This window comes from Solanum dulcamara, chromosome 8, assembly GCF_947179165.1.
Source record: "Solanum dulcamara chromosome 8, daSolDulc1.2, whole genome shotgun sequence".
NCBI lineage: Eukaryota > Viridiplantae > Streptophyta > Magnoliopsida > Solanales > Solanaceae > Solanum > Solanum dulcamara.
Window position 1 is genome coordinate 69,100,638 of NC_077244.1, and position 13,765 is coordinate 69,114,402.

The window sequence follows — 13,765 nt, forward strand, 5'->3', positions numbered from 1 at the left end:
CGATTCTAGGTGTATTTCAGCATCTAGTGCCCATGATGAGTAGTCTTTTTCAAATATATCAATAGCAATAAATTCAAGTTTAGAGATATTTGAAATTTTAAGAAAATAAAATTCTTACCCTTTTATTACCTTCTTAAAATAACTCAAAGTGATGGAGGCTAATGTGTTATAAAAAAAACTAAACTTAGCAATTTAATAAGAAGAAGAAATAGTAAAAGGCCGAGAGAGAAATTGCAGAATTCAGTGTATGTTCAGTTGCATAATACTGATCTATTTATAGGAGTGAAAAAAAGAAGAAAAGGTAGAGAGACACAGATAAATGGAGAAAAAAGGGGAATGAAAAAACAAATTGCAATTTGCTATTTTAATGATCCCACTGGAAAGTGGAACATCCACTTGCACAATAATAATAGCAATATTAGCATTTTTCTCGTTGTCCAGACAAGGTTCGTTATTCACGAGGAATTATTGTTCCGCACTTTGATTTGGGCCACAAGGCTACCCTGGGTTGGGCTCCATATTAGCCTTAAGAACCCAAATCTATCATGCAATATGGTTTGATTCTTCTTTCTTAATTCGCTCTATTTTAATTTATATGATAATTTTTTTTATTTGAGAAATGTTTAATTACATTATCAATATTTTACATAGATTTGAGTCCCTCTTATTTGACAAAAGGTCTATAAAATGTATTCTTCTATAAAAATGCATGTGATTTTGGAATATTGCAAAAAAAAAATTCATATAGAACAATATTAATTGCTGCCTCAACTTGCAGAATCCGATATAGGAGTACGCGTAGTTTGATTAATATATTTTTATTAATTTTTATTTATTTATGTGCTTTTTAATATTAGAATAAATAATGTTAAAGACAAAGTTGTAAAAACTAATTAGTTCTTTCTTGATTTTTTAAATTGATAAGTATTCCTTATGTTCATTTTTACTTGTCATTAATTGACTTGGCACACCCATTAAAAAAAACAATCATTGATATATGTATTTTACCATACTATTTCTATTAATTGATGTTTAGTATTAGGTCTTGGAAAAAGATTCGAAGAAATAGAATAGTATTTAATGCTAAGGATAAAACATGAAAAAAAATTGTCTTTTTTTGATAGATAAAAATGACAAGTAAAAATTAATATATATTTAAGAAATAAGTGACAAATAAAAGTGAACGGGGTGAGTAATTATGAACAACTATATTTAAAATACATAACAACTAAAAAAGAATAGAGAATGTACTTCCTATTGCAATTAATAATCAATGATCTATCTGGCTATAGTCATTTTTTGAAACAGACTAAAAAAAATATATCATATAAATTAAAATAGACAATAATGAACTACTAACTCTATGTCCTTTTCAAAAGATTGTCTCTTGAACAAGTAAGAGGAAATAGCGATTTTAGTTTCTGTGTTATTTGACTATATACATTTAACCTTCAATTATTTAAAATATGCGGTTTTGGTCTTTGGAGTTAACAGAAGTTAATTATTTAATAAAATAATTATTGTGAAATATATAAATTAAATAAATTGAAGGATTAGTGATTTTAAATGCTTGAAGAATTATATTGGTAAAAAAATTAAATTTAATAAAAATTAAATGTTAAATTTTTTAAAGAGTGAAAGTTGTTAGGACTCCATTGATAGCCTTAAGGAGCCTCTCCACCTACTAAACCCTCAAATGTAATTGTATTTGAGCTTGATTAGTAACCATTGAAAAAGAGAGGAAGAACAAGTAGCTAAAGAATAAAAAATAGAGCATAGAGCATTTGAATAAAATGGAGCTAATGAATAAAATATAATTTTAATTTTATATACATAATTCTTCAAGCATTTAAATCACCAATTCTTTAATTTATTTTATTTTATATATTATCAAATAGTCATTTTGTTAAATAGTTAACTTTTGTTAACTTCAAGGATTAAAATCGCACACTTCAAATAAATGAAGGTTAAATGTGCATAGCCAAATAACACATAAACTAAAATTGGAATTATGCAATAACACAAGGACTAAAACTATTATTTTCTCAACAAGTAAAGTAAATTTATATTTTGATCTAATTTCTTGTGCTCACAATATTATTATATATAATATGCTTGAGCAGCAAGGTAAACGCAGGAATTTGGAGGGTGTTTGAATTGACTTATTTCAAGTAGCTTTTAGCTTTTAAGCTCTGTTTCATTTTTGGAGGTGTTTGGGAAAGACAAAAAGTGCTTTTAAGCATCTTATTTACGCCAAATTTTTTTTAAAAAAAGGAAGCTAAACGCCAAAAAATTGAATATGGCCAACTTATGATTTTTAGCTTTTAGCTTATAAGCTACTTAAAGAAAGCCATTTCAAACACCATATTGGTCTCGCTTGCTTGTGAAATATTCTTGGCAAATAAAAATATACCTAGCCCCGACCAACATAAATAAATATAGTTTCTGCGAGCATGCATATTAGTTAGGCTTCAAGTTAATTGCAAGAAAATATTGCAAATAAACCCTCTTTAATTTGCTTACCAAAAAGAAAAAAAAAAGTTTAGGCTTTAAGTGGAGAGGATCTAATATAGACAGGGGCGGAGCCACCTCAGCGAAAAATTATACTATGTAATATTTATACATAATTAAAATAATTCTTTTATGTATATATAGTAAATGTCAAACCTCTTTCGACTAGTTTATTAATCTATTTTTTCAGATTTTGAACCTCTTACTAAAAATTCTGGCTCCGCAACTATATATATATATATATATATATATATATATATATATATATATATATATGTCGATATCTCCAAAGTAACCGCCCTATGTTTTTCATCGTAGACTAGAAAAACCACTCTTCTAGCTAGCTCTTTGTTTTTCTCGATATCACTTTTGGCAGGTATTTACATAAGTTCAATTACACTTTTATCAAGACTTGCATGAATATTTGTTTTTATTAACCCAATCAAAACCTCCTGTTCCTAATTAAAGTGGCATTTATAATTTCATAATAAGTACTCCTTTCTTTCACTGAGCTTCAATTTTCTAGTATTCCAAAACCAAGAAAGAAGCTGCATGACTCAATGGTATGCATGTCACTCTTCTTGATCTCTCTATTCTTGTGATTCAACATTAGCCTTTTGTGTGAGCTAGGGTCTTCCATTTTTCTGAATTGTTTGTTTTGGTTTAGTTTTGAGTTCATTTTTATATAACCAACGTGTAAGAAGATTTGTACACCACTTTTTGACAGAGTCAAAATTTTCATTCAAGAGATTCAAAATATAAATAAGTATATACAAATGGGAAAGGTATGAGAATTCAACATTTAGTATATAGTGTAATTTTCAGTGAAATAGAGTAATTTTCAGCGAAGTAGATTTAGATGAACCTCTTGCATGTATGCGCCTTTAGTTCCGTCCTTACCTTTAGTTTTAATTTATATGACGTAGATTGAATGAACATAGAGTTTAAGGAAAAAAGGAGGAGAAGATTTTGAAATCTATGTTTTAATTATAAATTGTTTTTAAATTAAAAAAGATGATATTCTCTTTAGAGTAGACTAATCATTTAGAGGAGACTAATCAGAAAATTGTCTGTAATGATAGGAATACTCCTACTTAATAAGTTAGCTTGTTTTGGTAATCTTGTTGTACTAAATTCGATAATGATACTGAACTATCTACTACGTATGTAACTAACTAATATATATAAAATATTAATCTTCTTACTCAAAAAAAAAAGAAGTTAATATAGACTCGGAGCGTAAAAATTATTTGTATATGTATTCAGTGCACATAAATTAAATCTTTTAGATTTTCATTTCTTTTTGAAGCTAGCTCTAATAAATTTTATATATATGTGTTTTTTTAACTAGAAAAATGTTGTAATTAATTGCAGCGTATCGTGACAATGATGTTTGGGTCTGTAGCAAGAACGACAAGGGCATTTATGGTCCAACCAGTTTCCACCTTGACAACATTGTTGTACTACAGCGATGGTCTCCCTCGTAACCTCAATTTGGACCGGTTGGTTCGTAGTGAGTTGGTTGATACTGGAAACTACTTGTTTCGTTTTCTCATCCACTTTTTGAGATGTTTTTGGTAGTAGTCGTTTTAATTTCATTTTCACTTAGTTAACCGATTTCAGATCTCTTAACTTTTTTTTTCTCGTTTTGTTGTGGTATGTCTCTCTCTTTTTTAATATATTCAGTTAAATAAATAATCACATAAAATTAGATACGGAGAAAATAAAATGTGTGAAATTAAAATCCCCTATCATCTCTTGGAACTCTACATATTCCCTTATAATGGAAATCCTCCATTTTGAAATTCTAATTTAGATATTTAAAAAATTATACGAAAGTACTATTAATTGAACTTTTTCTCAAATATGGTGAATATATATATATTTTAAATATTAATTAAAATTCATATAATTTGACTTTCAAACATGAAACATGACAAATATTTTGGAACGAAAAGGATTGCACTAGTAACTTTTCGTGTGCGCTTTGAATGAACCAATTAAACTTCACTCATTATTGGTTCATACTTCCCTCAAAGATTGAAAGAATCAATTTACATACACGTCTATTTAATTAACAAATCACAATACGTCTATTTAATTAACAAATCACAATATGGTATTGCAGTCTTTTGCCTCTTAACTCTTCGCTTGTGTAGAGTCTGTTAAATACTCTATGTCCTTAATCAAAACTTTTTAACATCCATTAGGAGGGACTAAAATAACACATTTTAATTAATTGAAGATCAAATGTGTTAAGACATATAGCACAAGAACCAAAATCACAATAAGACAATAACACGAGTACTAAAATTAATATATATATATATCAATAAGTAGTCTAGTATTTACTAATCGACTATTTTAAATTTGTGTCGCATAAGATTCACTAAAAGAGAAATGGATCTTTCGTTCTCAAAATTTAAATCCGAAAAGTTTGATTAATAATATAAAAATCTCATTCATCTCATTACACCGTTTTTTTTTTAAAATTTCCAAATCGAATATCACCAAAAACTTTTTTTGTCTTTTTATCTTCCTATTTAACTCCAAATAATAATAATAATAATAATAATAATAATAATAATAATAATATAGCAACAAAAAAAGAAAGATGAACCAGAATTGACAATTGGTAATCTAAGTAAATATAGAAAATACGTAATTCCACAGAAGGATTTCTTTTTATAAATTGTTCATTTTAAATATTCAATTTAAATAAATCGTATCTTATTCAGACCAATAAATAGAGCTGAGGTTATAGTTAAAGCCGCTAATAGAAAACCGAAATAACTGGTCAGAAGGTGAAAGATGAGCTGAAACTCAACGGTTAGTCTCCCGCGGTTTCCACTCCGAGTCCACCAATCTAACGTAAATCCGCCAACTTCGTATTCGATAAACATGTATGCATTTACCATAATACCCTTCCCCTTCGCCCACAACCATTATCACACAACTAATAACAAGGACATTATGGTAAATTCAACTCATTGCCGTTATCCTACAGACCCCATGGAATATAGCCGGACTGTTTTTTTTTTCCTTCAACTTCTTTCATAACGTTTTAGATTCTCAATTAACACTTAATTAATAGTATATGAGAATCCTCTATTCTTTTCTCCATCAAAAAGGTTTCTTTTTTTCTTTCTTTTTCCATGTTGCTTCTAAATTAAAATTTGTATACATTTAATTTCAATCCTTTTAACATTTTGGGTGAAACCAAAAAATAATAAAAAATGTTGGACTCGTGGAAGAAAAACAAATTTTATTCCAAATGGTAAGAGTGACAATTCGTCAGGGGTTCTCTGTTTTTATTTTTTCTTGTTAATTCTGCTAATGTTCTTCTTGGAATTTTCTGATACAGCAAGTCTACAATCAGGCAGACGAAAACTCGAATCGAAATGATCAGGAAGAAAAGAAATTCAATGCAGAAATACTTGATGAATGATATAGCTGACCTTATAAAATCTGGATTGGATGTTAACGCTTACGACAGGGTAATTTCCTTTGGCTGAATTGATATACCTATATATATTATGTTCATATGAGAGAATGATGCATTTCTATATTTAGATACTCTTCGATTTTAAACTTCACATTTTTCTTTTAATGATGTGTTTTTACAAAAATAGAAATGTTAAGGTATGTTCCACAAGCTCCAAGGATACATTAGTATGTGACAAAAGTATTAGTACTTTCTTTATTAAATTCCGTGAAATCAAGAAAGTGTCGTTTATACTCATGCATGAATCTCAAAAATGTTAAAATCACTAGATTGCAAAGATAATCTTTTATGGAATTGTATGAGTCGCTCCATCAACTCTAATTTTTGTCTTTGATGGTGTAATGTACTCTCCACGGTAGCGGAATGAGAGTTTTCACTAAGAAGAGTTAAAATATAGAGAAGTAACAATACCAAGAATTCATGGGAACTAAACATATAGCATATATACATTAAAAAAGTTTACCTATCTAAACAGTATAATTTTTCAGCAAATGGGGTGACAAGGTGGCTCCAACACTGACTTTGCATAGTAGTGTCATTAAGTGAGATGAGGATCCATCTACTTTGCATAGAAAATCGTACGATGAGGATTGACATATATTAGCCTGGATAAAGTGAATCTGTACAATTGACATATTAGCCTGGATAAAGTGAATCTGCACTGCCTATTCCCCAAAATTGTGGAAATTAAGCTCTACTGTTTTCTTGTCTTAATGCAACAGACTGAAGGCCTTCTAGTTGAGCTGAATCTCTTGAGCTGTTATGATTTCTTGGATCAATATTGTGAGCAGATTCTTAGTCAGCTTGACACCATAAGTACACAGAGGTACTCTTGACATTTCTCTATTTGGTGTCTCAGAAAAACAGTACACACAAATTGTTAGTATTGCTTACTATGATATCCATTATCTGACAACGGAATTTAGTGAATCTGTAGCGTCATAAACATCTCAGTTCTCAGATGAGTGGTGTTTAATCTGTCAAGTGTAATTCCACAAGTGAGGTCTGGGGATGCTAGGCGGTGTATATGTAGTCTTAACCCCTACCTTATGAAGGTAAATAGGTTGTTTACAATAGAAATTCTGCTCAAGTAAAGCATATCCAAAAAACAACCAAGTAAAACAAATACAACAGCGAAGAACCCATGCTGAAAACAATTGAAAAAAGAAAAAGTAGCAACAACAAAATTCATGATAACTGAAGCAAAGGAAACAACATGTAAAGCTAATATCGCAGAATAAGAAGAGTATTAACAACAATGCTTATAGGGACCTACACACTACTCGACTACCTACTAACCTTCTACCCTAATCCTCAACCTCACATATCTTCCTATCTAAGATCATGTTTTCGGTAGGCTGCAAGTGTACCATGTTCTGTCTAATTTATCAACTTTTAAAATTAGTTTTCCAGTGAGTCAAACTATTTCCTCATTTCTGCCCAATTCTTGTTTTTAGGGAATGCCCCGAAAATTGCAAGGAAACTGTGGGATCTTTGATGTGTGCAGCGGCAAGACTAGCAGACCTTCCTGAATTACGTCAACTGAGGACGATGTTTAATGAAAGATATGGAAATTCCCTTGAATCTTGTGTCAATAATCAGGTAATTACACATTTTCGTCATCCTCAGATAATACTTGTACATAACATTTCTCAGATAACTCCTATTTCCTCCTCTTTCTTGTAAAAAAATATTTTTTTTTCTTGGCAGTTTGCTGCGAAATTAAAGCCAGTACCACATAAAATGGACGTGAAACTACGGTTGATGCAAGATATAGCAGCAGAATATGGCGTAGAATGGAATTCAAAGGCTTTGCAACAAATGCTATATGAACAAAAGCACGTGGATGTATTAGGTAACAATAAAGAGTCTGAAGATGCTCTATCCAATCATGAGAATGTGAGGCATCATCATACTCAATCAGGAGACAGCACAACAAAAATCAGTTCTGAATATAATTGTGTTGATGATGCAGTTGATAATGCTAGCGCAAAACAAAAATCTGGTCAAAAAGATTCAGGACATGAACCAATTGGTGAAATCTCTAGTCATAGAAACCGAGATGGTCCTTCAGGCAGAACAACATCCCTTCCAGTTGAATTGGAACAAATAAGTCCTGAAGATCAAGTGAAAGGACACACTCGAGCAAATTCCTGTACGCCTGATATGTTTGGGCATGTCCATCCAAGGGTACCAAACTATGAGGAGGTTGTTGCTCGCCTGACAGGTCTCGGTGGAAAATCAAAAGAATGAATTCCTGTTAAATTTTGGGTTTCAGTCTTGCTTTTTGTATACTACATGTTAAGAGTTGATACAGTATATATTACTCCTTCAGTTATTAAATCATTTGATTGTAAATAGGCTCAATGAGTTTTTGACACATTCAATGAGTATCCTAATCTTAATCAATTCTACTTTGAACTCATAGAATGCCTATGGCTGGAACTTGCTACCTATTGAAATGCATATATGAGGGTTGATTTCTCAAATGGTCACTCAACTAATAGTTATTATATCTCATAGTCACTTTTCTTCCTAATTCCAATTTTCTTCGACAAAGAAAGTGACTTTTTAAGATAAGAGATCATCTGAGAAATCAACTCCATGCATGGGCTATTTGAAATCTTGCAGACTATTTCTAAAAAGTCACTCAGTTTGTACTGAAATTCCGAGTCTTGGATATAATATCAGGGCATACAAACACACATGTTAGGATGGTGTCAACATGACTCTGCACATCTTTCTAAAGAAGTGCACAAAATAAAGTAAATACAGGACAGTAGAAGTCATAAATTTTTACAGCTGAGTTTCTCATAGGGAACTAGTGAGTGGTCTTATTGGTTCCCAGTTGAGCAGGCCATTTGTAATCAGCATGATGGTGCCTACACCTGAAGGAGCCTGGATGCTGTGTAGGGGAACAAACACACTGTTTCATCATTCCAGCTGCAACTGATGATTCATTTCCATTTGATGCTACTCTGCTTACAACTTGTATCTGCACTTGTTCCCTTGCAACTCCTCTCTGCCCCTCATCAGGAGGAACGAATCGTCCAGGACGTTCTCTCTTGTCATGAATACCAACCCAATAGTCACTGTTTGGGTAACACATCGGATACTGGAGAATACTATATCAACCACTAGCACCATATTATGTATATATATATATATATTAGGGAATGTTAGTTGAATAGAAGGTAAGGAGGAAAAAAGTGGAAATGTATATTAAAAGAGACTTTGGATTGATTCACAGTTACTTTGGATAGGGAAATGTCAGTACAACAAAAGATACATTTAGTGACATTGAATTTAACTTTTAGCGGCAATTGAGTTAATATCATTGCATTCATAATCGCTAAAGTCTCTAGCGCCATTTATATTGAGTGTTGGTTATAACTATCCATATTTATTATTGCCGTTAAATATAATATAGCGATAATCATATTATTGCCGCTAAATCCTCTATTTGTGGTAGTGTGTGACTTCGATTATCACTCTTTCTTTTAGCTTTTCCAATGGACAGCAGTCATGGATGAGCCAAATTGACTTAAAAATGACAGTCCGGTACACTAAAACTCCCGTTATGCGCAGGGTTCGGGGAAGGGTCAGACCACAAGGGTCTATTGTACGCAGCCTTACCTTGCATTTCTGCCAGAGGCTGTTTCCAAGGCTTGAACCAGTGACCTCCTAGTCACATAGCCAAATTGACTTATCTATACAAAATGTAATTTTTCGATGAAAGGATGTTAATTGACTCTCTTTATTGAATAAGGATAGCTCCACTGGGTGAAGGATAATGGAGGTATTGGTTTTGTGCATATTAGGCGCTGGGTGAAAAATGAGTGAATAGGCAAGGCTGTGGAATCAGTGGCTATTTTGAGGTAAGAAGACTTATCTGCTAATATGGACCTCTTAAAGATTCCAACCACTTATTGAATGTTTTGGCTGTGTTCAGCAAGTTACAAGGTGTAATATAGACGAAAATATTATTAATGGACAAGTGTTGTTTAACTTGTTTTTTTCCTTCCAAGTTTCTGTGGATTGTACTTGCTGAAAATAATACGAGAGTGTCTCACTCTCATGAAAAAGAACACATCCAGAACTTGACAACAAGGTTTTCAAACAATTTCTTCAGGTCAGATATTTCCTACTCCCTCCGTCCACTTTTCCTCATCTATTTTGAATTTTGCACACTTCTTGAAAAATAATGATATTATTATTAATATTTTGTCACAATATCTATATTAATTGATATACAGTGTTAGTCCTTGAGAAATGATTTGATAGGTAAAACATAAAAAAGAAATATATATTTTTTCTTGATATATTAAAAGTGATGAGCAAAATTGAAATACTTCTATTTTGGGTCTCCAAATATTTAGTGGAAATGTAAATAATATTGTTTCCACATTAACTGTGCATCAATCTCAAGCGCTATGCCAAACTTTCGAAGTATTTCACTTCATCTGAATTGATTTTATTTAAAATTTAAAAAACGACATACAAAGGGACAATTACTCTGGGGAAATAATGAAAGGCAACCATCCACTTCAATTGCACCACCATGAATATTGCTTCCAACCAGACTCTGGGGCGGAGTTAGGGTACTAAAAAGGGTTCGTTCAATAATTACTATATACATATGATCAAAATTATTATTATTATTATTATTATTATTAAATGTTGAACTTTCTTTTCTTGTTCGTATGTTTATTTTTTTATATTTTGAAATTCTTAGTGAAAATCCGAATTCAACCAGATTACGTGATAATATAATTTAGGAAAATATTACCTAATTATACAAATATTCCTATCATATTTACTAATTCTCCCTATAGTTACATATTGTCTTACTAATTAATAATATAATACCAGATTTAAAGTCAGATATACCTGGATCTGAAATGCAGATACATAGAAAGAGAGGTGAGGGAGAGAGGAAGAGGGAGAGAGGAGAGCGAGATAGGAGGGAGGCGAGTGAGAGAGTCAAGGCATCTCAGATACATGCGAATCACACATACATGTATCTAGGATATCAGATACACTCTAAAATACAGATACATATTGAGAGAGGCAAGAGAGGGAGGGAGGCGAGCGAGATAGAAGAGAGGCGATCGAGAGAATCGACGTCTCTCAGATACATGTCTAAAACAAATTACATTTAATTTTGACCCGATATATCTAAAATACATATATCTGAGAATCAAAATCTAGCACAAATAGTAATTTTAAAAACTCACTGTAACGCACATAATCAAACACTAAACTAGTGAGATTTGTGTTGTTTGTCTATTATTAAAAGAGATTTGAAATGGCAGGCTCAGTGCTGCGGTGAACCATATCCGACATGCTCTTGATGGGCCTACGCCCTAAAGTCATTATTCCAAGGGAGAAGAAGGCCCAATCAAATTAAATTCTCATTCTCCATCAGTCAAAGTCAAAGTTACAGGCCAGCTTTCTGGCGTTTATCATTTGAATGGTCTTCCATTACATGTGAAAAGTTTTATTTTGTGTGTTACACGATTGATATAAGTTGTGAGGATTTGTTTATATTTGATACAAGTTGAATTTGTGGACCTAAAAAGCTTGAATTTATAAACTCCACTAGTCAAACAATAATAATCATCACACAATTAATGTCAATTGTACAGAGTACACAAAATAAAATGTATCTAATTTGATTTTACCATTTTCCTTCTTGTTTTTCGTTGATCTCAAATAGAACATTTACACAAACATAAAATCCAAGACATTCCTCAAATTATGTGCTATACAACAAATCCATGAGAGAACTGCACTTAATAATTGGAAGTGAAAAAAAAAGGGTCTAGTGATATTGCAATGATTAAAGTTCCACACTTTTAGTCGGAATTTCACAAATTTGAAGCTCAATAATTATAATTTTGTAATTTTAATTGTTGTATTTAAATTTTGAATTTAATGACAATAAGATTATTAGATTCACAATCGATAAGCACTCAATAAACCAGTTATTAATGTAAAAAGGTAATCCAACCCAATTATAGTAGTAAGTCTATGAGCTCATTTGGTTTGCAAATTAAATTATCCTCGCATTATAGTGCTAGAATTATTATTGATTAATTTATTCTATTTAAAAAGTAGGATCAGATAAGTTGGAATTTTTAGTATTAAGATTGAGATTAAATTTATATTGTGTTTGATTGACAACACAAATTTATCCTTTAATAAATTTATATCGTCAATTAAAAATAATAAAAAAAAAATAATTAAAAACTTAATTTTAAAATATCCATCTTATTTCACGTATCAAACCACCCTTATGACTAGTATATCCTTGAGCATCTCTCTCCCCACTTCCCCTGCTGCACCATTTTACACCAAACACCACATTTGGATTGAGAAAATATTTTTTGGCGCACACACATATATAACAAGAAAATCTAATTTAAGAGGCATAGATTACAGTAAAAATATAAATATCATTTAAACATAGTATCTTAATAAAATATTATACACATAATGTATATTTTATATTAATTCTTATAATCTGGTTCTCCCTCCGTTTCGGTCTAAGATTTTTATTTTCCTTTTTTCATCTATTTTTTAAAAATGTTTCTTTTATATGTAATAATTCTTTACTTACAAAGATCTTGCTTGAAGTGTTTAAAATCATAAAATTTTAAAAATATAATTTAGAGAAAAGGATCAAAAATACCTTAAAATTATTTAAAATGAACAAAAATGTCCTTTCCGTCAATACTTTGGTCTAGAAATGCCCTTATTGTTATTTAATGGGTCAAAAATACCCCTAATATTACAAAATGGATCGAAAATGCCTTTTTTCGAATATATATATATATTTAAAAGTTGTTCCTTATAAAATATTATTTTTAAGGAACTCTATTCTTGTTTTCTTTCTTTTTAAACTACTTTATGTAATAAAAATGTAGGAAATTATTTTATTCTTCGTAATCTCATTTTATCAATTAGAAAAGAATAATTTCATGTACTCTAAGTTTTAACAGATAATATATGTTATATGTATAAGATCATAATAAATCTATCATTAATTTTTATTCAAATAACAATAAAAAATAATTATAATAAAATAAGAAATATTTTAATTTTTTTTCTAATTGAAGTAGAATAAACATTTGCTAATAAAAGAAATAACATTAGGAAAAAATGTGTTCAAAAAGAAAATAAATAATATATTTATTTGAAAAAGGGCACTTTTGACCGATTAAATAACAATAAGGTCATTTCTGGACCTAAGTACTGATGGCAAAAGCATTTTCTAAACTATAAATGAAGGATATTTTTGTTTATTTCAAATAGTTTAAAGGCACTTTTGACCCTTTTTCCTATAATATATTATTTAGATCGCACATTTTTAATTTAAAATTTTAAGATTCAACAATCTTTCTTTATTTTCTTAAAATTTATGCACAATCAAATTAATGCATTAAGACTAGTTTGACCGTAAACATTATTCACTTTTTCCTGGAATTATTTTCACTTTATTTGAAAATCTATGTTTGTCATGAAAATTCCAAATTCAAAATCTATTTTAAATTTGAAAAACAGCTTAAAACATTTTCTCCAATTCACTTTACTTTTGAATTTATATTTAAATATATTCAAATATAAACGCTATTTTAATTATTCTTTGTAAAATATATAAATAAATACAATTCTATTTTTCAACTTTTTAAATTTCAGGAAAAAATAAAAATAAAAATTTATAATCTAACGCCTACTTAAATTGAA

General features: G+C 30.2%; 1 protein-coding gene across 1 annotated transcript; it reads left to right on the top strand.

Moving 5' to 3' along the window:
• The first annotated feature begins 5,747 nt into the window (after positions 1-5,747).
• LOC129898679 (uncharacterized) lies at positions 5,748-8,269 on the top strand. Its single transcript, XM_055973306.1, has 5 exons — positions 5,748-5,788; positions 5,876-6,008; positions 6,739-6,842; positions 7,474-7,618; positions 7,727-8,269. The coding sequence occupies exons 1-5, from the start codon at positions 5,748-5,750 to the stop codon at positions 8,267-8,269; spliced, it is 966 nt and encodes a 321-aa protein (XP_055829281.1).
• The last annotated feature ends 5,496 nt before the right edge of the window (positions 8,270-13,765 follow it).

What these genes read in the sequence shown, in the direction of transcription:
- LOC129898679 (XM_055973306.1), top strand. Translation starts at nt 5,748, where the DNA reads ATGTTGGACTCGTGGAAGAAAAACAAATTTTATTCCAAATG. An exon ending in GACACCATAAGTACACAGAG is followed by an intron (nt 6,843 to 7,473) that starts GTACTCTTGACA and finishes TCTTGTTTTTAG; the next exon opens with GGAATGCCCCGAAAATTGCA. An exon ending in AATCTTGTGTCAATAATCAG is followed by an intron (nt 7,619 to 7,726) that starts GTAATTACACAT and finishes TTTTCTTGGCAG; the next exon opens with TTTGCTGCGAAATTAAAGCC.